General features: G+C 45.3%; 1 protein-coding gene across 2 annotated transcripts in view; it reads left to right on the top strand.

Moving 5' to 3' along the window:
* The first annotated feature begins 24,493 nt into the window (after positions 1-24,493).
* The window catches only part of wdr45b (WD repeat domain 45B), a 44,123-nt gene continuing 43,116 nt past the window's right edge, over positions 24,494-25,500 (top strand). For both annotated transcript variants that reach the window (XM_070857565.1, XM_070857564.1), the window contains exon 1: positions 24,494-24,629. In XM_070857565.1, coding sequence (XP_070713666.1) covers positions 24,563-24,629 — 67 coding nt within the window. In that variant the 5' untranslated portion in view covers positions 24,494-24,562. The remainder of the gene's footprint in view (positions 24,630-25,500) is intronic.

Genomic DNA, 25,500 nt, shown 5'->3' with positions numbered 1-25,500 from the left:
ATTTGGGATAGCAATGTACTCAGCATTAGGTACCAGTCTGAACAGTAAAGGAGCTTTGCAAGTTTTGGGTTAGCTAGCCGTGCTGGTCGCTCCCACACAAGCAGCAGCTCCCAGCGGCCTCTTCTTCCTCTCTCGCCAACCTTCCAACCTCGTGCACCTGCTCGGGGTGCACCCCGCCAACCTCCTTCCCATCTCGCTCACCCAACCCACCATTGTACCCTTGGACACTGCATCCAGGCCAAAGTACTTCTCTGCTGTTAGGATTTCTCTGAGATCAGCAGCCATGGGTGCTGAGGAGCCAGCTATGCAGTGTTGCTTCTCCTTCAAATAATGCAGTGCTGCACAATGAAATCATCATGACTGCTTCCTCATCAATGGCCACATAACTGGGTGGCGGTGTGAGCTGTGACGAGGACGCTAAGAGGCTGCTGGGTGACTTGGAGAGGTTAGGTGAGTGGGCAAATGCATGGCAGATCCAGTATAATGTGGATAAATGTGAGGTTATCCATTTTGGGGGCAAAAACATGAAGGCAGAATATTATCTGAATGGCGGCAGATTAGGAAAAGGGGAGGTGCAATGAGACCTGGTTGTCATGGTTCATCAGTCATTGAAAATTGGCATGCAGGTACAGCAGGCGGTGAAGAAGGCAAATGGTATATTGGCCTTCATAACTAAGGGATTTGAATATAGGAGCAGGGAGGTCTTACTGCAGTTGCACAGGGCCTTAGTGGGGCCTCATCTGGAATATTGTGTTCAGTTTTGGTCTCCTAATCTGAGGAAGGACGTTCTTGCTATTGAGGGAGTGCAGCGAAGATTCACCAGACTGATTCCAGGGATGGCTGGACTGTCCAATGAGGAGAGACTGGTTCAACTGGGCCTTTATTCACTGGAGTTTAAAAGGATGAGAGGGGTTCTCCTAGAAACATATAAGATTCTAACGGGACTGGACAGGTTAGATGCGGGAAGAATGTTCCCAATGTTGGGGAAGTCCAGAACCAGGGGACACAGTCTTCGGATAAGGAGCAGGCCATTTAGGGCTGAGATGAGGAGAAACTTCTTCACTCAGAGAGTTGTTAACCTGTGGAATTCCCTGCCGCAGCGAGTTGTTGATGCCAGTTCATTGGATATATTCAAGAGGGAGTTAGATGTGGCCCTTACGGCTAAGGGGATCAAGGGGTATGGAGAGAAAGCAGGAAAGGGGTACTGAGGGAATGATCAGCCATGATCTCATTGAATGGCGGTGCGGGCTCGAGGGGCCGAATGGCCTACACCTATTTTCTATGTTTCTATGTAATAGTTCTGTGATCAGATACCCGCTAAAGAATGTTTTTGAGTGCAAACCCTGTCAACGACAGCAATAACTTGTATTTATATAGTGCCTTTAACGTAGTGAAATCTCCCATGGTGCTTCACAGGGATTTTATAAGACAAACATTTGGCACCAAGCCATTTAAAAAGAAATTAGGGCAGATAAGCAACAATTTGGTCGAAGAGCTTGGTTTTAAGGAGCATCTTAAAGGAGGAAAGGGAGGTGGCGAGGTTTAGGCAGAGAATTCTAGAGCTAGGGGCCCAGGCAGCTGAACTCCATACCACCGATGGTTGAGTTATTATAATCAGGGCTGCTCAAGAGGACAGAATTTGAGGAGCGCAGATATCTTGGAGGGTTCTGGGATTGAGGGAGATTACAGAGATAGGGAAGGGCGAGGCCATGGAGGGATTTGAAAACAAGAATGAGAACTTTGAAATTGAGGCGTAGCTTAACCAGGAGCCAATGTAGGTTAGCGAGCACAGGGGTGATGGGTTAGCGGGACTTGGTGTGAGCTAGGACATGGGCAGCCGAGTTTTGGTTCACCTCTAGTTTACATAGGGTCAAATGTAGGAGGCCAGCCAGGAGTGCGTTGGAATAGTCAAGTCTGGAGGTAACAAAGGCATGGATGAGGGCTTCAGCAGCAGATGAGCTGAGGCAGTGGCAGAGACAGGCGATGTTATGGAGAGGGAAATAGACAGTCTTGGTTATGCTGCAGATACGTGATCGGAAGTTTATTTCAAGGTCAAATATGATACCAAAGTTGCGAATAGTCTGGTTCAGCCTCAGACAGATACTAGGGAGAGGGATGGAGTCAGTAGCTAGGGAACGGAGTTTGTGGTAGGGACCGAAGACAATGACTTCGGTCTTCCCAATATTTAGTAGGAGAAAATTTCTGCTCATCCAGTACTGGATATTGGACAAGCAATCTGACAATTTTGAGACCATGGAGGGGTTGAGAGAAGTGGCAGTGAAGTAGAGCTGGGTGTCATCAGCCTACATGTGGAAACTGACGCCGAGTTTTCAGATGATGCTGCCAAAGGGCAACATGTGGATGCAAAATAGGAGGGGGCCAAGGATAGATCCTTGGGGGTCCCTAGAGGTAGCAATGCGGGAGCAGGAAGAGAAGCCATTGCAGGTGATTCTCTGGCTATGATTAGATAGACAAGAATGGAACCAGGTGAGTGCAGTCCCTCCCAGCCTTCCATATGGAGAGGTGTTGCGGGAGGATGGAGTGGTCAACCGTGTCAAAGGCTGTAGACAGGTCGAGAAGGACGATGAAGGATAGTTTACCTTTGTCACAGTCACAAAGGATGTCATTTGTGACTATGATGAGAGCCATTTAGGTACAGTGGCAAGGGCGGAAACTGGATTGGAGGGATTCAAACTTGGAGTTGCGACAACACGTTCAAGGACTTTGGAGAGGAAAAGGAGATTGGAGATGGGGCGGTAATTTGCAAGGATGGAGGGGTCAAGGGTTGTTTTTTTGAGGAGAGGGGTGATGACAGCAGATTTGAAGGAGAGAGGAGCAGTACCTGAAGAGAAAGAACCGTTAACAATGTCAGCTAACATGGGTGCCAGAAAAGGAAGTTGGGTGGTCAGCAGTTTAGTGGGAATGGGGGTCGATGGAGCAGGAAGTGGGTCTCATGGACAGAATGAGCTCAAAGGTCAAGAGGGGAGATCAGAGAGAAACTGGAGAAAGATGCGAGTTCAGGGTTAGGGTGGGAGGGATTCTTAGAGAATGTTTGGCTCAGTGGGCTAGGGGAATCTTAGAGACAAAGAAGTCCATGAGCTCTTCACACTTGTTGGATGTCAGTGTGGAGGAGACAGAGGAGAGGCGTTTAAGAAGATGGCTAGCAGTAAAGAATAGAAGCCATGTGTTCTTTTTGCATTCCTGAATGATCCTGGAATAGTGAACAGTTTTTCTGCTCATGAAGGTCATGATGTTGATGTGAAGAGCTCTGATAACAAAATGGGTGCCATCTATAACAATCTGACGAAGGCTCAATGACCCGAAACGTTAACTCGGTTTCTTTCTCCACAGATGCTGCCTGACCTGCTGAGTATTTCCAGCATTTTCAATTTTTATTTGGGTGTCATCTATCATGCCTTGTATTTAAAGGAACCATGTCACTTAATGAAATTGTATATCCTGCTCCAAATCACCCAACAGAAAATGAATAGCTTGTGATTGGGTCATGCAAGGTCAGGTGCCCAATTTTCAGACCTCATGCTCACTGCCTGTGAGGCCTTATTTCAGCAGCAGGACTTGCAAAATCAGGGCAATATTTGTTTTTTTGTCAATTAGGAAAATATGGGGTTGATCTGATACTTTCAAATGTCCTAAGGATGTGCTCTTCATCATCAGTGGTCATTATTATAGTTTGTTTATGTTGCCAAACCACCATTGACGTAATGCAACCAAACCCTGTTTCTTCATTAAAAACAGTAGAAGTTAAAGTTTAAAGAGAAAAAAACAATTGGAGTGCAAGAGAGCACATAACATCATTCAGCACTTTCCACTCAGACCTTTCCACAAACCTTCCACAAGGGATTAACTCAGATGGACAAATGCCAGTCCATACTGTCCCTGATTACCATTGTCTTCTTACTGACTTTTCTAACAGTAATTGAGAATTTGACACAGATGCTGTTTCCAACTTCTCCGAACTATAAGCAACCATAGCCCTGTAATTCCAAATCATGGAGCTCAGGTCAATTCATACAAACTGCTGCACAAAAAATGTCAATTTTTTAAACTCTGGGAATATTATAAATAGATGACGGGGTGATAACTATGGAAGTGTGTTTGGCTATACAGTTACCAAGGTGAGTTGGACTCCCTTTGGATCTGACACTTTAGCTGGCCTTGTTTTCATTAACAAAAGAAAACGAGTTTAAATAGATTTATAATTAGCTGAAACCACTGTCAGAATAAATTTGGTAGGACTTTTGGTGAGACGATAGTGCCTCAGAACCATTTGGGGTTGGTTTTGAATTACATTTATTGTGCTTACCTGCCAAGCACGCTTGTCAGAGTTGAGGAAACTGCAAGCTTGAGAAATCCACACTAGACGAAGCAATCATGTAAGCCTTGCAGTTTAAGCATGGCATGTCAGTTTAAACATGGTACTGAAGTGCTTTTAATTCATTTTAATTTTTCTCCTATTTGGAGACTGTCCAGTATCACTTCCTCTTCCAGCAAGAAGGCATTGTCTAAGCCGTAGACTTCTCCACAACCAACAATGACATTCTATGATTAGCCCGCAAGTAATATCATTCAAGCAGAATTAAAAGAATACCGTCAGTGTGGCTTCTCCAATGCTTGAAAACGTCAGGGGTGGGGTAGGAGTTTTTAACCACCGGCTGTCTGTTTCTCGCGTGAGGGACCTTGTGCAGCCAGTTCCCTGCCTGAATCAATTTTCAGGCAAGAAGCTGTTTAAATACACAAATTGGGGTATTATGCCTGTTGTAGGACCTCATGTAATGTATGCACCTGTGGTTTGTAGAGCTGTTGCATTGTGAGTGGCTTAGCCAGTCACGTAATGTTCACTAGACTCAATAAAACCCCAGTCAGCTGGGTCTAGGTCATCCACAATGATCTATGCAGTTGGGAGCCTCGTGGATGAATTGGTAATGTGTAGTGTGTTGTTAAACCTTTGCTATTAAGAATGATTTGGTTTATTAACAATGGATTGCTATGAATTCTTAATCAAGAACCTCTGAAGCAAGTACATTACACCTCAGTTGCAATTTTTGTGGAGCCTGCAGGGCGCACACTAATCCTACTTTCTCCAGGTTCCGAGAGGTGTAACTGGCGGTCCTTAAAGGGACTGCTGGTGGCCTCTCCAAAAAGGTACATTTTTGGGCTTTTTTAAAGATTTTTGTGGGGCCAGGGGAAACAGAAGTGCCCCACAAAAACAGACAACTTGCTGTCAGCCTGTACTCATTTCCACCCGACAGCCGCTCCCCCGCCGCCCCCTCCCCCCCCCCCCCCCCCACCGCCAACAGACTTTATCTCCAGGCTGGTTATGTGCTACATCTGGCCGATGTTCCGCCACAGGAAACCGTCCAACCTCAGTGGCAGCACCCGTTTCGCGCCCGCAGTTCACTGAGAATAGACCTCACTCAGGCCTAAGCCTGAATATTGTTTGGGCCTCCTGACTGCCGTGTTGCGTGGGCAAAATGCTGATATCAAGCCCGTTTGCCACTCAAGTAGAAAATCTCCCCCTTTGTAGCCATATGGTGCACCAACCAGAGCTGGGGACTCACCTAAACTTAACCGAGTGAGAAAGCTAGTTGTGACAAGTAGCTTGGCATTTAACTTTAACTGAGAGTTGAGCACAAAGCCATTGAGTTACTTGATTTAAACTATATCATTGCAAATAATAGCCTACAAATTCAACTGGGCCGCGCCCATATAACAGGTGTAAAATGGGTACCAGAGAGTCCAATACGGTTGGCGGCGTGCACATGCATATTCCGCGCCAGAAGTGCTCCACCTGCCATATTGGCTAGGACTGCTCAAATAAGCGTCCAGGGGACACGTCTTAAAAATGTCATTGGGCCTATTGCATATATAATTCGGAGACATAATGACTGTTTCAGGCCCCTATGTCAAATCGGTCTGTGAATGTGCCATGCATGATGCAGTCAGTTTTTGCAGGCACTCAGCAGATAACCCAGCAGTCCTGAAAGGGACTTCTGGAGGCTACCAATACAGAAGGTAAGATTAATGTTTTTTACTTCCCTTACTGTGGAGCAAGCAAGAACCTGGCTCCTCCTGGCTCCACGCTATGTCTGAGGGCTGCTGCCGGGCAGCGCACACCTATTCCTGATTTCTTAACCTGCACCTACCCACGACAGTGCCCCCCACCCCCCACCCCCCACCTCCGGACTTGACTGAGACTCTCAGCTGGCATATGAGCCAGCCTATGGTGTTGACCTCCCTCGACGGGCGAGCTGGTTCTGGAACATGTAGCTCACCCGTATAAATCCTGTTGAGGAAGACGGACCAATTTTCTGGGGCCATGCTGCCAGTCTCATTAGATACTGCACCCGGATAAGAACTTGAGAGCATAAGAAATAGAAGCAGGAGTAGGGCATACAGCCCCTCGAGCCTGCTGCGCCATTCAATAAGATCATGGCTAATCTTCTACTTCAACTCTACTTTCTTGCCCTATCCCTTTATCCTTCAATTCCCTTAGTGTCCAACCATCTATCGTTCTTAGTCTTGAATATACTCAACTTCTGAGCACTCACAGCCCTCTGGGGTAGAAAATTCTTAAGATTTCACAACCCTCTGAGTGAAGAATTCTCCTATTCTCAATTCTAAATGGTCGACCCCTTATCCTGAGATGTCCCAGCACAGCTACAATACTGGCACCTAACCGACAAAGTGGAAAATTTCCCAGGTATGTCCAATTACCATCCCAACAGTCTACTCTCAATCATCAGCAAAGTGATGGAAGGTGTCATCAACAGTGCTATCAAGCGGCATTCACCAATAACCTGCTAACCAATGCTCAGTTTGGGTTCTGTCAGGATTACTCCACTCCAGAAATGATTACAGCCTTGGTCCAAACATGGACAAAAGAGCTGAATTCCAGAGATGAAGTGGGAGTGACTGCCCTTTGACATCAAGGCAGCAATTGACCGAGTGTGACACCAAGGAACCCTTTTAAAATTGAAATCAATGGGGATCGGGAGGAAAACTCTCCACTGGCTGGAGTCATACCTAGCACAAAGGAAGATGGTTGTGGTTGTTGGAAGCCGATCATTTCAGCCCCAGGACATCGCTGCAGGAGTTCCTCAAGGCAGTGTTCTAGGCCCAACCATCTTCAGCTGTTTCATCAATGACCTTCCCTCCATCATAAGGTCAGAAGTGGGGATGTTCATTAATGATTGCACAGCTCCATTTGCAATTCCTGAGATAATGAAGCAGTCTGTGCCCACATGCAGCAAGACCTGGACAACATCTGTCATGTTTGTAACTACAATGTAACACCACTGTATTATTGTATACACTCAACTTAGATGCACACCTTGACCACAGGGGGGTGAACTTGTGGGAAAGACTCCTTACCTGATCACACAGGTACATAAAGGGAGGTCCCACGCAGGGTCATCACTTCTGGAGTCCTGTAATAAAGAGTTAAGGTCACAGAGTGGCCTTGTCCCTGGAATGTGGTTTCATGCTATAGAGTAAGGACTTTACAACATCTACACTTGGGCTGATAAATGCAAAGGAACATTTGCACCACACAAGTACCAGGCAATGACCATCTCCAACAAGAGAGAGTCTAACCACCTCCCATTGATATTCAATGGCATTATCACCGTCAAATCCCCCACCACCAACATCCTGGGGGTCACCATTGACCACAAACCTAACTGGACCAGTCATATAAATAAAAACAGAAAATGCTGAAAATACTCAGCAGGCCTTAAGAACTTAAGAATATAAGAAGTAGGAGCAGGAGTGGGCCATTTGGCTCCTCGAGCCTGCTCCACCATTCAATAAGATCATGGCTGATCTGATCATGGACTCAGCTCCACTTCCTTGCCTGCTCCCCATAACTCTTTACTCCCTTTTCGTTCAAAAATCTCTCTATTTCCGCCTTAAATATATTCAATGACCCAGCCTCCACAGCTCTCTGGAACAGAGAATTCCATAGATTTACAACCCTCTGAGAGAAGAAATTTCTCCTCATCTCAGTTTTAAATGGGCGGCCCCTTATTCTGAGACTATGTCCCCTAGTTTTAGTTTCCCCTATGAATGGAAATATACTTTCTGCATCCACCTTGTCGAGCTCCCCCATTACCTTACATGTTTCAATAAGATCACTTCTCATTCTTCAGAACTCCAATGAGTAAAGGCCCAACCACTAAATCTATCATTATAAGTCTCTCATCTCCGGAATCAACCTAGTGAACCTTCTCTGAACAGCCTCCAATGCAAGTATATCCTTCCTTAAATATGGAGACCAAAACTGTACGCAGTATTCCAGGTGTGGCCTCACCAATACCCTGTACAGTTGTAGCAGGACTTCTCTGCTTTTATACTCTATCCCCCTTGCAATAAAGGCCAACATTCCATTTGCCTTTCTGATTACTTGTTGTACCTGCACACTAACTTTTTGTGTTTCATGCACAAGGACCCCCAGGTCCCTCTGTACTGCAGCACTTTGCAATTTTTCTCCATTTAAATTATAATTTGCTTTTTTATTTTTTCTGCCAAAGTGGATAATCTCACATTTTCCCACATTATACTCCATCAGCCAATTTTTTTGCCCACTCCCTTAGCCTGTCTATATCTATTTGCAGAAGTTTTGTGTCTTCCTCACAATTTGCTTTATATCATCAGCAAACTTGGCTACATTACACTCGGTCCCTTCATTCAAGTCATTAATATAGATTGTAAATAGCTGAGGACCCAGCACCGATCCTTGTGGCATCCCACTAGTCACTGTTTGCTAACTGGAAAATGACTCAATTATCCCGACTCTGTTTTCGGTAAGTTAGCCAATCCTCTATCCATGCTAATATATTACCCCCAACTCCATTAACTTTTATCTTGTGTAGTAACCTTTTATGTGGCATCTTATCGAATGCCTTCTGGAAATCCAAATACACCACATCCACTGATTACCCCTTATCCACCCTGCTCGTTACATCCTCAAAGAACTCTAGCAAATTTGTCAAACATGATTTCTCTTTCATAAAACCATGCTGACTCTGCTTGATTGAATTATGCTTTTCCAAATGCCCCACTACTGCTTCCTTAATAATGAATTCCAGCATTTTCCCAACGACAAATGTTAGGCTAACTGGTCTATAATTTCCTGCTTTTTGTCTGCCTTCTTTTTTAAATAGGGATGTTACATTTGCGGTTTTCCAATCGGCTGGGACCACCCCAAAATTCAGGGAATTTTGCTGGATTACAACCAATGCATCCACTATCTCTGCAGCCACCTCTTTTAAGACCTTAGGATGTAAGCCATCAGGTCTAAGGGACTTGTCTGCCTTTAGTCCCATTATTTTACCGAGTATTACTTCATTAGTGATAGTGATTGTATTAAGTTCCTCCCTCCCTATAGCCCCTTGATTATGCACTATTGGGATGTTTTTAATATCTTAAATCGTGAAGACCGATACAAAATATTTGTTCAATGTCTCTGCCATTTCCCTGTTCTCCATTATTAATTCCCCAGTCTCATCCTCTACATTTACTTTAGCCACTCTTTTCCTTTTTATGTAACTGTAGAAACTCTTGCTATCTGTTTTTATATTTCGTGCTAGTTTACTTTCATAATCTATCTTTCCTCTCTTTATCATGTTTTTAGTCATTCTTTGCTGGCTTTTAAAAGTTTCCCAATCCTCTGGCCTCCCATTAGTCTTAGCCACATTGTATACCCTTGTTTTCAATTTGATACCATCCCTTATTTCCTTAGTTAGCCATGGATGGTTATCCCTTCTCTTACAGTCTTTCCTTCTCATTGGGATATATTTTTGTTGCGAGTTATGAAATATCTCCTTAAATGTCTGCCACTGCTCATCAACCGTCCCAAATTTTAATCTATTTTCCCAGTCCACTTTAGCCAACTCTGCCCTCATACCTTTGTAGCCTCCTTTATTTAAGCTTAGGACCCTGGTTTGAGAACCCACTTTCTCACTGTTGTGTATGCAATAACTGTTAGACTGAGTACTGTTTAACTCCAAGAGGTATGACCTTGGCTCTGCTTTATTAAGGCTCAAAGTGACTAATATACAAAATGGCTGGCCTTTTATACTTGGGCTGCACACACGTGCATGCAGCCCAATGGCCTCCAACAGTGATGCCATCTAGTGACTAGTGATCCCAAAAGTACATACATGACAATACCTTCCTCTGAGAAATTAGCAGTCTTTTACAAATTGAGACGGTCCGGTGTTTTATGCTCCCGGGTTGACCGTCTCAGTTCAACTCCAGCCTTGGGTGAGTGTTCAGCCCTGTTGTGACTGCTGGCTGGGTGGCTGACCTGGTGGGAGTGGCAATGGCCATGTCAGGGATTGAAAGTCCATTTTCATTGAACATGTCAGTGATTGAAAGTCCCGATTCACTGATGACCACACAGTCCTCTGTTGACTGGGAGTAGGTTGGTTGGTTGTCGATTGTCTCTTCCTCCGACTGTTCCGGTTCGTGTGTGTGTCGCAGCTTTGTCTGATCCATATGTTTCCTGCATGTTTGCCCATTTTTGAGCTTGACAATAAATACTCTGTTGCCCTCCTTGGCCATGACAGTATCAGCGATCCACTTGGGACCTTGACCATAATTCAGAAACATACCGGATCATTTACAGAAATATCGCGTGATACAGCTGCGCGATCGTGATACCTTTGCTGACTTTGTCTTCTATATTCAACATGATTATTCAAGTCAGGGTGTACAAGTGATAGCTTGGTCTTAAGACCTTTCTTCATCATTAGTTTAGCAGGCGAGGCCCCGGTAAACGTGTGTGGTCTTGTCCTGTAACTAATCCGTATGCATGACAGGTGAGTCTGCAGTGACCCTCTGAGCGAACATGCGTGTAAAATCTGTATCTCAAAATGATGATGCTTTCGCCTGGTTTAAGGTGATTCTGTACCAGTGTACACAATTCTTCATACGTCTTCTCTGTTGGACTCACAGGCAGGAATAGATTCTTTATCAGACCATAAAGTTTTGGACCATAAACCGTGAGGAACACCACCCGGTGCCGATCTGCGTCGCCGACCTCCTCCATTTTGTTGGTCACAAAGAACTGGCTGAAACGGCTCACAAAGTCTGCTCAATCTTCTCCTTCCACAAATCGCTCCAACAATCCAATTGTGCTCATTTTTGCAGGCAAGGGTTCTTGTTGCCTCGTCGCCAAATGTTGTGTATGCAATAACTGTTAGACTGAGTACTGTTTAACTCCAAGAAGTATGATCTTGGCTCTGCTTTATTAAAGCCCAAAGTGACTAATATACAAAATGGCTGGCCTTTTATACTTGGGCTGCTCACACATGCGTGCAGTCCAATGGCCTCCAAAAGTGACGCCATCTAGTGGCTAGTGGTCCCAAAAGTACATCCATGCCACTCACCTTCCGACTGAATTTGAAATTCAACCATGTCATGGTCACTCATTCCTAAAGGATCCTTTACTACGAGATCATTTATTAATCCTGTCTCATTACACAGTACTAGATCTAAGATAGCCTGCTCCCTGGTTGGTTCCGCAATGTACAGTTCAAGGAAACTATCCCGGATATACTCTATGAACTCTTCCTCAAGGCTACCCTGGCCAATTTGCTTTGTCCAATCAATATAAAGGTTAAAATCGCCCATGATTCTTGCCATTCCTTTTATTACAAGCCTCCATTATTTCTTGATTTATACTCCATCCAACAATGTAGCTACTGTTAGAGGGCCTATAGACTACGCCCACCAGTGACTTTTTCCCCTTATTATTCCTTATCTCCACCCAAACTGATTCAACATCTTCATCCTCTGAGTCAATATCGTTTCTCACTAATGCACTAATCTCATCCTTTATTCACAGTGCTACCCCACCTCCTTTTCCTTTCTGTCTATCCTTCCGGATTGTCAAATACTCCTGAATATTTAGTTCCCAGTCTTGGTCACCTTGCAACCACGTCTCTGTAATGGCTATCAGATCATACCCATTTGTACCTATTTGTGCCGTTAACTCATCTATTTTGTTACGAATTCTACGTGCATTTAGATAAAGAGCTTTTAAATTTGTTTTTGTACCATTTTTTTCCTGCTTTGGGGATCCCACTTTCTGATTCACCTTTCTGTTTATACATTCTGTCCCTTCCTGGCACACTCTGGTTTTCATTTCTCCCAGTGCAACCCTGCTCTATTGCCTTCTCCTTATTCTTTGACTTTTAAAATTTTCACTCACCTGAATCCTCCCCCCCACTAATTAGTTTAAAAGGTCAGGCAACATCTGTGGAGAAAGAAACAGAGTTAACATTTCAAGTCGATGACATTTCGTCAGAATACTGTGGCTACAAGAGCAGGTCAGAGGTTGGGTATTCTGCGGAGAGTGACTCATCTCCCGACTCCTCAATGCCTTTCTACCACCTACAAGGCACAAGTCAGCAGTGTGATGGAATACTCTCCACTTGCCTGGATGAGTTCAGCTCCAACACCTCTCAAAAAGCTTGACACCATCCAGGACAAAGCAGCCCATCCACTACCTTAAACATTCACTCCCTCCACCACCGGCGCACCGTGGCTGCAGTGTGTACCATCTACAAGATGCACTGTAGCAACTCGTTGAGGCTTCTTCAACAGCACCTTCCAAACTTGCGACCTCTACCACCTAGAAGGACAAGGGCAGCAGGCGCATGGGAACATCATCATCTCTATGTCCCCCTCCAATAACACACCATCCTGACTTGGAAATATATCACTGTTTCTTCATCGTCGCTGGGCCAAAATCCTGGAACTCCCTATCTAACAGCTCTGTGGGAATACCTTCACCACACGGACTGCAGCGGTTCAAAAAGAAGGCCCACCACCACCTTCCCAAGAACAATTAGGGATGGGCAATTAATGCTGGACTTACCAGTGATGCCGACAACCCGTGAATAAAAAAATAAAGACTATGCCTCCTAGTTCTCGATTCTACAGCCAGAGAAATCATCCTCTCAGCATCTATCCTGACAAGTCCTCTAAGAATTTTATACATTTCTATGAGATCATCTCTCATTTCTCTAAACTCCAGGGAATATAGGCCCATTCTATTCAATCTCTCCTCAGAGGACAGCCCTCTCATCCCATGAATCAATCTAATGAACCTTCATTGCGCCCCCTTTAAGGCAAGTATATCCTTCCTTAGGTAGTGTCAGCCAGTGGCACAGTTGGTAACACACTTGCCTCTGAGTCAGAAGGTGTGGATTCAAGTCTCACTCTAGAGACTTGAGCACAAAAATCTAGGCTGTCACTCCAGTGCAGCACAGAAGGAGTGTCGTCTTTCAAATGAGATGTTAAACCAAGACCCCATCTGCTCTCTCAGGTGGACGTAAAAGATTCCATGACACTATTTCGAAGAAGAGTAGGGGAGTTATCCTTGGTATCCCGGCCAATATTTATCCCTCAATCAACATAACAAAAGCAGATTATCAGGTCATTATCACATTGCTGTTTGTGGGAATTGCCTGCCACATTTCCTACAACAGTGACTACACTTCAAAGTACTTCATTGGCTGTAAAGCACTTTGGGATGACCAGTGGCCGTGAAAGGTGCTATATAAATGCAAGACTTTTTTTTGTTCAGGTAAGGAGACCAAAACTGTATACAGTACTCCAGGTGTGGTCTTACTAAAGCCCTTTATAATTGCAGGAAGAATTCTTTACTCTTACACTACAACCCCCTTGCAATAAAGGCTAACATACCATTTGCCTTCCTAATTGCTTGCTGTACTTGCATATTAACTTTCTGTGATTCATGTACAAGGACACGCAAATCCCCTTGCACACCACCATTTACTAGTCTCTAACCTTTTAGAAAATATTATACTTTTCTATTCTGACTGCCAAAATGGATATTTTCACACTTCCCCACATTAAACTTCATCTGCCACCTTCTTGCCCATTCACTTAACTTGTCTATATCCCTTTGCAGCCTCTTTGCATCCTCTCACAGCTTACTTTCCCACCTAACGTTGTGCAAACTTGGATACATTACACTCGGTTCCCTCATTTAAATCATTGATATAAATTGTAAATAGCTGAGACGCAAGCACTGATACTTGCGGCACCCCACTAGTTATAACCTGCCAACCCGAAAATAACCCATTTTCCTACTCTGTTTTCTGTACATTAATGAATCCTCAATCCAAGCTAATATATTACCCCCAATCCCATGAGCCCTAATCTTGTGTAACAACCTCTTGCGTGTCACCATAACAAATGTCTTTTGAAAATCCAAATATACTACATCCATTGGTTTCCCTTATCTACCCTGCTAGTTTCACCCTCAAAAAGCTCTAATATATTTGTCAAACGCCATATTGACTCTGCCTAATCATATTATGATTTTTTAAGTGCCCTGTTGGCACATTCTTAATAATAAATTCTTGCATTTTCCCTATTACTGCTGTCAGGCTAAATGGTCTATAGTTCAATGTTTTCTCTCTCCCTCCTTTCTTGAATAACGGTGTTACATTGGCTACCTTATAATCCGTGGGGACCGTTGCAAAATCTGGAAGATCAAAACCAATGCATCCACTATTTCTGCAGCCATCTCTTTTAAAACCATCGGATGCAGACCATCAGGTCGTGGGATTTGTCCCCTTTTAGTCTCATTAATTTCTCCAGTACTTTTTCTTTCCTAATATTAACTACTCTTAAATTCCTCATTCATTGGACACTTGGTTCTCCACTATTCCAGTATGCTTTTTGTGTCTTCTACTGTACCCCAGTTCGGGCATGATTCAATTTATAGGCCATTGTGTTTAATCTTAAGAGAGAGTGATAAAAAAGACACAAAGAAAAAGTTTTTAAAACTAATTTTAATTTTAAATATTTAAAAAATCTCCAATAATAACTAAATTCTGAAGGAATGAAACTCAACACATAAAATGAAATACTTTGGCCAGAGAGGTTGTACGGCAGTAATTAAGACTTATCACGCCGTTAAAAGTTCACTTACACCTGAATGCATTAGCCCATCTTTTTCTGGCGAGTTCAATGGATGACTAGTGGGTAGGTACTGCAACTTCACACCCTTCATATATTTTAATGCCAAATCTCTTGGTGAGGTACCAGCATAGTGAAGCTTGCGTAGCAGCTGGGCAAATCGGACAGCAACTTCCTAATTTCCATGTTTAATTTTGCATGTGCGGATGCCAGATGTTGCAGTCTGATTTACTCCATAATAATGGCGAGAGCGGTTAGCTTCACCGTTATTATTACCGCAAATTCCGTAAGTTCCAGCCTAGTTTACATAGGAACAGAAGTAGGTCATTTGACCCCTCGAGCCTTCAATTGCTGCTCTGTGAACTAACTCCATATACTCGCCTTTGGCCCATATCCCTTCATACCTCTAGTTTACATCTTTATTGAATGGTGGTCATTTTCACTTATGCAAGTAAAACAGCAAAAAACACTGACGTGTTTGGTTGATTTGTGTGACTATTAATATACTTTGGACTGGGTAATGTAATACATTTCAAGACCCTAAACATCAGGCATTTAATAAACCTTAGAAATGGAAGAAGATTCCCCATCTAATTGTCTGGTGGGACTTGAAGTAAGTGGGATAAAGATCCATCTAATACCCTTTGCCTAGAATTCCTTACATAGTTTATGGATTTACCATTCATAGAATTCTTACCAGATACGGACAGAATGGCTCAGGTGTCATTGCACCTACATTTGGTGTCTCCTCCCAAATTGCAATGCAAAGCACTGCTATAGGAACTGTAACTTTGTCAGCTTAATCTGACATAAGAGACTTGTTCATGATCACAACAAACCACGATGGGTACAGGTATATTGTTTAGAAGCACAACAGATTTATTAAGTACTTTACATCCAGTACAAAGAAGTAATACTTAACAAGGCGATAGTTGACAGTTTGTTCCTTGAAACCTCAGTGGAAGCCCTCTGAATGACTGCATCTCTTTCATGCTGTGTTCTGTTGACTGTAGTTTCTCTCCTTATCTTTCTCTGTGTTCATGCTATTTTAGTGTTCAAATGCTGCTTCTTTTATACCTTTTTTTCCCTCTCAAGCACTCGTGACTGCTTGCAGCTGCCTAGGCTCCCATCACATATCATTCTAACACTCCTGTTATTAATTCAACCATCCTCTGACCTTCACCAGCACAGTTGGGATGTTGGGATCCCTTGGGACTTCAGGGGATGCACTCCCTGGTGGCGGAACATGGGAGTGCATGCTTTACAGATACACAACATCACTCCCTCCAAAGTCAAAGTGAAGTTGGGACCAACGACATAGGTAAAAAAAGGGATGAGGTCCTACGAGACGAATTTAAGGAGCTAGGAGCTAAATTAAAAAGTAGGACCTCAAAAGTAGTAATCTTGGGATTGCTACCAGTGCCACGTGCTAGTCAGAGTAGGAATCGCAGGATAGCACAGATGAATACGTGGTTTGAGCAGTGGTGCAACAGGGAGGGATTCAAATTCATGGGGCATTGGAATAGGTTCTGGGGAAGGTAGGACCAGTACAAACTGGATGGTCTGCACTTAGGCAGGACCGGAACCAATGTCCTAGGGGGAGTGTTTGCTCGTGCTGTTGGGGAGGAGTTAAACTAATATGGCAGGGGGATGGGAACCAATACAGGGAGACAGAGGGAAACAAAAAGGAGACAAAAACAAAAGACAGAAAAGAGATGAGTAAAAGTGGAGGGCAGAGAAACCAAAGGCAAGAATCAAAAAGGGCCACTGAATTTAAAAGGGCTGCAGGAGGGGTCAAAACTAAAAATCATGGTTTAAAAACTAGGATGAAAACGCTCTACCTAAATGCACGCAGCATTCGAAATAAAGTAAATGAGTTGACGGCACAAATCATTACAAATGAGTATGATTTGGTGGCCATTACAGAAACATGGTTGCAGGGTGGCCAAGACTGGGAATTAAACATACAGAGGTATCTGACGATTCAGAAAGATAGGCAAGAAGGGAAAGGAGGTGGGGTAGTTCTGTTAATAAAAGATGATATCAGGGCAGTTGTGAGGGATGATATTGGCTCCAATGAACAAAATGTTGAATCATTGTGGGTGGAGATTAGAGATAGTAAGGGGAAAAAGTCACTGGTGGGCGTAGTTTATAGGCCCCCAAATAATAACTTCACGGTGGGGCGGGTAATAATCAAGGGAATAATGGAGGCATGTGAAAAAGGAACGGCAGTAGTCATGGGGGATTTTAACCGACATATCGATTGGTCAAATCAAATCGCACGGGGTAGCCTGGAGGAGGAATTCATAGAATGCATACGGGATTGTTTCTTAGAACAGTATGTTACAGAACCTACAAGGGAGCAAGCCATCTTAGATCTGGTCCTGTGTAATGAGACAGGAAAAATAAACGATCTCCTAGTAAAAGATCCTCTTGGAATGAGTGATCATAATATGGCTGAATTTGTAATACAGATTGAGGATGAGGAAGTTGTGTCAGAAACGAGCGTACTATGCTTAAACAAAGGGGACTACAGTGGGATGAGGGCAGAGTTGGCTAAAGTAGACTGGAAAGGAGGACTAAACGGTGGCACAATTGAGGAACAGTGGAGGACTTTTAAGGAGCTCTTTCATAGTGCGCAACAAAAATATATTCCAGTGAAAAAGAAGGGCGGCAAGAGAAGGGATAACCAGCCGTGGATAACCAAGGAAATAAAGGAAAGTATCAAATCAAAGACCAACGTGTACAAGGTGGCCAAGGTTAGTGGGAAACTAGAGGATTGGGAATATTTTAAGCAACAGCAAAGAATGACTAAAAAAGCAATAAAGGGAAGATAGATTACGAAGGTAAACTTGCGCAAAACATAAAAACAGATAGTAAAAGCTTTTACAGATATATAAAACGGAAAAGAGTGACTAAAGTAAATGTTGGTCCCTTAGAAGATGAGAAGGGGGATTTAATAATGGGAAATGTGGAAATGGCTGAGACCTTAAACAATTATTTTGCTTCCGTCTTCACAGTGGAAGACACAAAAACCATGCCAAAATTTGCAGGCCACAGGAATGTGGGAAGGGAGGACCTTGAGACAATCACTATCACTAGGTGGGTGGTGCTGGACAGGCTAATGGGACTGAAGAAAGACAAGTCCCCTGGTCCTGATGAAATGCATCCTAGGGTATTAAAAGAGATGGCGGAAGTTATAGCAGATGCATTCGTTATAATCTACCAAAATTCTCTGGACTCTGGGGAGGTACCAGCGGATTGGAAAGCAGCTAATGTAACGCCTCTGTTTAAAAAAGGGGGCAGGCAAAAGGCAGGTAACTATAGGCCGGTTAGTTTAACATCTGTAGTGGGGAAGATGCTTGAAACTATCATTAAGGAAGAAATAGCGGGACATCTAGATAGGAATAGTGCAATCAAGCAGACGCAGCATGGATTTATGAAGGGGAAATCATGTTTAACTAACTTACTGGAATTCTTTGAGGATATAACGAGCATGGTGGATAGAGGTGTACCGATGGATGTGGTGTATTTAGATTTCCAAAAGGCATTCAATAAGGTGCCACACAAAAGGTTACTGCAGAAGACAGAGATACGTGGAGTCAGAGGAAATGTATTAGCATGGATAGAGAATTGGCTGGCTAACAGAAAGCAGAGAGTCGGGATAAATGGGTCCTTTTCCGGTTGGAAATCAGTGGTTAGTGGTGTGCCACAGGAATCAGTTGCTGGGACCACAACTGTTTACAATATACATAGATGACCTAGAAGAGGAGACAGAGTGTAGTGCAACAAAATTTGCAGATGACACTAAGATTAGTGGGAAAGCGGGTTCTGTAGAGGACTCAGAGAGGCTGCAAGGAGATTTGGATAGGTTAAGCGAATGGGCTAAGGTTTGGCAGATGGAATACAATGTCGGAAAGTGTGAGGTCATCCACCTTGGGAAAAAAAACAGTAAAAGGGAATATTATTTGAATGGGGAGAAATTACAACATGCTGTGGTGCAGAGGGACCTGGGGGTCCTTGTGCATGAAACTCTTTTGGAGTTTACCTGTAAAACATAAACATTAATCGGTGCCACCCGACCTGGATGACACACCAGATATTTACAAGGCCCATTTTTTTTCTTTTTTGTGTTTTTCTTTTGGTTTTTTTTTTGGGCACTAAAATCAAATTTTTTTTTCCTCCAGTGCCCCCTATAAAAGGGGAGGGGGACACTAAAAGCACCAGCAATTAAAACAAATTAAACTTTAAAACGTAAAATCAAATTAAAATTTGGTTGCCGGGCGTGACGATGCACTCCAGTCCCTCCGGTGCCCACCTCTCACGGAAGGCCGCGAGCGTACCGGTGGACACCGCGTGCTCCATCTCCAAGGACACCCTGGACCGGATGTAAGAGCGGAAGAGAGGCAGGCAGTCAGGTTGAACGACCCCCTCGACCGCCCGCTGCCTGGACCGGCTGATGGCACCCTTGGCCGTGCCCAGGAGCAGTCCTACGAGGAGGCCCTCGGACCTACCCGCTCCCCTCCGCACAGGGTGCCCAAAGATCAGGAGAGTGGGACTGAAGTGCAGCCAGAATTTCAGGAGCAGTCCCTTCAAATAATGAAACAGGGGCTGCAACCTCGTGCACTCAATAAAAACATGGAACACGGACCCCTCCAGACCGCAGAAAATGCGTGAACCGGCTTAAAAATTTGTTGCACGGCACTGCTCTGTGCAGCACCCTCCAGGCCAAGTCCCCGATGAATAGTGGGAGGACTCCCGCATAGAGTGCCCTCCATCGGGGACCCCCGCCTCCTCCGGACGGCAAGATGGTACGCCATGGCGTGGCCGGACGGCCGGCGAGGATGGCAAAGTTGAGAGTGTGCAGGAGCAGCCCGTACAGGAAACCCCTCCGCGCGGAACTGAAAGGCACGGAGGGGATTTCCCTGAGGCGGCTCAAGTTGTGAGGCGCCGGCCCCCGAGGGAGGTTCCGGGGTTTGGCGCCAATGAGGAATTCCGTCCGGACGGGGGTCAGTTCGGACGGGATCTCCCCACGTGCTTGATCCTTGTGCATGAATCCCAAAAAAGGTTAGTTTGCAGGTAATCAGGAAGGCGAATGGAATGTTGGCCTTCATTGCGAGAGGGATGGAGTACAAAAGCAGGGAGGTCTTGCTGCAACTGTATAAGGTATTGGTAAGGCCTCACCTGGCGTACTGCGTGCAATTTTGGTCACCTTACTAAAGGAAGAATATACTGGCTTTGGAAGGGGTACAGAGACGATTCACTAGGCTGATTCCAGAAATGAGGGGATTACCTTATGATGATAGATTGAGTAGACTGGGTCTTTACTCATTGGAGTTCAGAAGGATGAGGGGTGATCTTACAGAAACATTTAAAATCATGAAAGGGATAGACAAGATAGAGGCAGAGAGGTTGTTTCCACTGGTAGGGGAGACTAGAACTAGGGGGCACAGCCTCAAAATACGGGGGAGCCAATGTACAACCGAGTTTAGAAGGAATTTCTTCTCCCAGAGGGTTGTGAATCTGTGGAATTCTCTGCCCAAGGAAGCAGTTGAGGCTAGGTCATTGAATGTTTTCAAGTCAAAGATAGATAGATTTTTAACCAATAAGGGAATTAAAGGTTACGGGGAGAGGGTGGGTAAGTGGAGCTGAGTCCACGACCAGATCAGCCATGATCTTATTGAATGGCGGAGCAGGCTCGAGGGGCTAGATGGCCTACTCCTGTTCCTAATTCTTATGTTCTTAAAACTATTTAGGTGAGGCAGTCGGGAGCCTTTCTTTCCCTGGTGGACCGCCTCGGTACAAATGTCTGTTCTGGTATGTTGGCTGTGCCCTCACTGGGCTGGCTTGTTGTTTGCCCTGCAGGGCTGCTGGGTGAGCCTCGCCTTGCTGGGCTGTTGGGCATTATGGATTTGATTTCCTGGTCCGGGATTGTGTCGTTGATCCTTTGGGTGTGTTTTGTGGGCTTGAAAAAGGTGGTGTCTGCTGTGGGTTGTTCAGGGCAGTCTGTGAACCGCAGCCTCGTTTGGTCCAGGTGCTTTCTGCAAATTTGTCCATTGTCTAGTTTGACTGCAAACGCCCTACTCCCTTCTTTAGCTATCACCGTGCACGCGATCCACTTGGGACCATGTCCATAGTTTGGCACATACACAGGGTCATTCAGATCAATTTCCTGTGACACAGTGGCACGACCATCGTTTACATTTTGTTGCTGCCGCCTGCTCTCTACCTGATCATGCAGGTTGGGGTGAACCAGCGAGAGTCTGGTTTTAAGTGTTCTTTTTTTGAGTAGGGAGTGGAGTCTCGTGCGGTAGCTGAGCAGTACTCGGGACAGGCAGGTTTGGAGTGAGCCTTCTGTGACTTGTTTAAGGCTCGGTTTGATTGTTTGTACTGCCCGCTCTGCCTGTCCATTGGAGGCTGGTTTAAACGGGGCCGAGGTGACATGTTTGATCCCGTTGCGGGTCATGAATTCTTTAAATTCCGCACTGGTGAAACATGGCCCGTTGTCACTGACCAGTATGTCAGGCAGGCCGTGGGTGGCAAACATGGCCCCCAGGCTTTCAATGGTGGCGGTGCTTCCCGACATTATTTCAGAAGGCTCACTCCAAACCCGCCTGTCCCGAGTACTGCTCAGCTACCGCACGAGACTCCATTCCCTACTCAAGAAAAGAACACTTAAAACCAGACTCTCGCTGGTTCACCCCAACCTGCACGATCAGGTAGAGAGCAGGCGGCAGCAACAAAATTCAATCCATTTTGAAAAAGCATCCACCACCACCAGGAACATTTTACCGAGAACCAGGCCCGCATAGTTGACATGGATCCTTGACCATGGTCTGGAGGGCCAGGACCACAAACTTAGTGGTGCCTCTCTGGGCGCGTTGCTCAACTGAGCACAGGGTTACATTGGATATACAGCACAGAAACAGGTCATTTGGCTCAACCAGTCCATGACAGCATTTATGCTCTACTTGAACCGTCTCCTGTCTTTCCTCATCTAATTCTATCAACATAACCCTCTATTCCCTTTTCCCTCATATGCTTATCTAGCCTTCCCTTAAATGCATCTATACCATTTGCTTCAGCCACTCCCTGTAGTAGTGAGTTCCATATTCTCAGAACTCTCTGGGTAAAGAAGTTTCTTCTGAATTCCCTATTTGATTTCTTGGTGACTATCTTACATTGATGGCCTCTAGTTTTGCTCTTCCCCATAAGTGTAAACATTCTCTATGTTTACTCTATCAAAGCCTTTCATAATTTTAAAGATCTCCATTAGGTCACCCCCTCAGCCTTCTCTTTTCAAGAGAAAAGAAACCCAGCCTGTTCATCCTTTCCTGATTATGTATAATCTCACAGTTCTGGTATCATCCTTGTAAATCTTTTTTTTTAACCCTCTCCAGTGCCTCGATATACTTTTTATAATTTGGTGACCAGAATTGTACACAGGACTCCAAGTGTGGTCTAACCAAGGTCCGATACAAGTTTAGCATAACTTCTCTACTTTTCAATTCTATCCCTCTGGAAATAAAGCCTAATGCTTGGTTTGCTTCTTTATGGCCTTGTTAATTTGTGTCGCTAATGATCTGTGTATTTGTACTCCGAGATCCCTTTGCTCTTCTACTCCATTTAGTTTCTTATTTTCCAAGTAATATGTGCCCTCCTTATTTTAATTACCAAAATGTAATACATCATATTTATTTGTGTTGAAATTCATTTAGTTTAGTTTAATAATGTCTTCTTGTAATTTGTTGCAGTCCTCCTCAGTCTTGACTATCACCCCTAATTTGGTGTCGTCTGCAAATTTAGAAATTATGTCTTTGATTGTCTCCATTGTAGTCATGAATGAAATTTTGAATAGTCCTCTTTAAAACAGAGTTTCAAAATTTATCAGGTTATATTGTTTCATCTCCAAAAACTGCAGAACCATTAAGAGGATTGTTAGCAGTGAGATTTCTGATCAAAAAGAGTGAAACAGATTGAAAACCCATTGAACCAAATGTTTCATTTTAGGAGTGAAGCATATCAAATGAGGTAACATCTTTAAACTCAATTGACTGAGACTTCCAAGCATGAAAGCTGAGCCACACTTTGAATGATGCTGGTGTGAGTTTGTGTGCGAGTTTGTGTATGTGTGAGTTTGTTTATGTGTGACTATGTGTGTGTGTGTTTATTCGCCGCACCTCCACACCAAATATTTGCCGCATCTCCGCCATGATCACTCGCCGAATCTCAGCCACGATCCCTCGCTGCTCCTCCGCCCCGATCATCCGCTAAATTGCTGCCTCGATCTCTCGTTGCTTCTCCGCCTCAATCATTCGCCGTACCTCCGCCACGATCTCTCGCCGCTCATCCGCCCCGACCTTCCCGCTCCCCTGCTGTACCTGGGACCCGCCGTTGTTCCTGCCCACGCTCCAAAGGGCGACCTGGATTTTGATGACGTCACCCAGTCGCCTACCTCAAAGCCATCGCATGCTTGGAGCAGCTCGTGCTGTAAGTTTTGTGGCGGAGGAGCGGCGAGAGATCGTGACGGAGGAGCGGTGAGAGACTGTGGCGGAGGTGCGGTGAATGTTTGTGGCGGAGAAGCGGAGAGAGACTGTGGCGGAGGTGCGGCGAATGTTTGTGGCGGAAGAGCGGTGAGAGATCGTGGCGGAGGAGCGGTGAGAGACTGTGGCGGAGGTGCGGCGAATGTTTGTGGTGGAGGAGCGGCGAGAGATCGTGGCGGAAGAGCGGTGAGAGACTGTGGCGGAGGTGCAGTGAATGTCTGTGGCGGAGGAGTGGAGAGAGACTGTGGCGGAGGTGCGGCGAATGTTTGTGGCGGAGGAGCGGCGAGAGATCGTGATGGAGGAGCGGTGAGAGACTGTGGCGGACGTGCGGCGAATGTTTGTGGTGGAGGAGCGGCGAGAGATCGTGGCGGAATGCGGCAAATGGGAGTACGGGACCCAGAAGAGGCGAGGGCCCAGGGGCAGCACGGGCCAGCCCACACTGTGATATGTGTGCGATTGAGGCGGAGAAGCAACGCGAGATCGAGGCAGCAATGTAGCGGATGATCGGGGTGGAGGAGCAGTGAGGGATCGTGGCTGAAATTCGGCGAGTGATCTTGGCGGAGGTGCGGCGAATAAATAAACACACACACACACACACACACAGTCCGTGCAGCAGAGCAAATCTGTCCTGGTTAATCCTTGCCACTGGATAAAGGCCGAGCTCTGTCAAGCCCGTGTGGTGACTGATGTGCACCGACCACCACACGTTAAAACAATCCACCTGGAGTTCAGGACTGGAACATCGGGACTTTCACTGAAACATCTGCGAACTCATCCCTTTTGGTGTGGAAGCAAACAGCCCTGGTTCGAGGGACCGCCTTTGATGATGATGTCTGGGAGGCTGTGCGCGCCTTTAAAGAGAGCGAGTGGCTCGACGCTCCTCTCGCTGTCCTGCGCTTGGATCGGGAGTTCGGCGCTCGGCTTGGCGTGCTGGATGAGTGGCTGGCGCCGGAAGTGCAGGCGCAGGCGCGGAGGGAAGGTGGGGGAAATGGTTGCGAGCAGCTGATCGGGAGCGAGCGCGAGCGAGAGGCGGCGGCGCGATGAACCTGCTGCCCGCCAACCCGCACGGGAACGGCCTGCTGTATGCCGGCTTCAACCAGGACCACGGTGAGTGGCCGGGTGTCGGGCAGGGGAAACTCCCCCCCACCCCACTGAGTGCTGGGGAGAGAGCCGGGGCCGGGGAGCCAGTTCCGAGCGGCTCTGCCCCTCACCCCCAGCACCAGGTGTAAGTGCGGCCTGTCCGGCACTCTGGCTCACTTTTATAGCTTTAAAGGGGCCAAAGTGTAACCCATTTAATCGTCTCACTCTGGAAAATAAACAAGTTCCACGTGTTTAAATAGGGTTAGTGATTTCTCTCTCTCCACCCGCCCCCTTCCATGTTCTGGTTTTAAAAAAAACAATGATGTGTAGTACCAGAGGATCCCCTGAACTTCCCCCCACCCTCCTTCAACGCATGCAGTTTCTCATTAAAATTAATGTTTCTCTGGTGCTCAACTAGAAAGTGCATTATATAATGAAGGTGTAGCCTCCTGATGTTCTGCTGGGTTCCTCTTAACCTCTGAGGGTGTGCAGTCCAGAGGAGGCTGACCCAATCCGGGAACTATCGAGTGAGGTTTATGGTCAAAAAATAACCATTGCAAATACCTTTTTTTTTTAAATTGAAGTTGTTGACTTATTTAGGAGTGAGATAAATCAAAATCGCTTACGTTTTAAATCAGAAGGGAATGAGTCTCATTACAAATGAGTGAGTGGTCTGTAAGGACATCATATTCCTGTTAAATATATTCATTGAATCCCCATCTCAATTCTGTGTAGTTGCTGGGATTCTAGAAGTACAAATATAGGTAACTGAGACTAGTTCAAAAAATAAATGAAATTTGTGGAGTTGCAATAAAAGGATGCTGCTTACACTTAGTAAAATGCAATATGTGCAGTATAGCAAATAACCACTTAACTGAGTATTTGGAATATCCAGATT

This window comes from Pristiophorus japonicus, chromosome 16, assembly GCF_044704955.1.
Source record: "Pristiophorus japonicus isolate sPriJap1 chromosome 16, sPriJap1.hap1, whole genome shotgun sequence".
Classification (NCBI taxonomy): domain Eukaryota; kingdom Metazoa; phylum Chordata; class Chondrichthyes; family Pristiophoridae; genus Pristiophorus; species Pristiophorus japonicus.
This window is presented reverse-complemented; position numbering and strand designations above follow the sequence as displayed.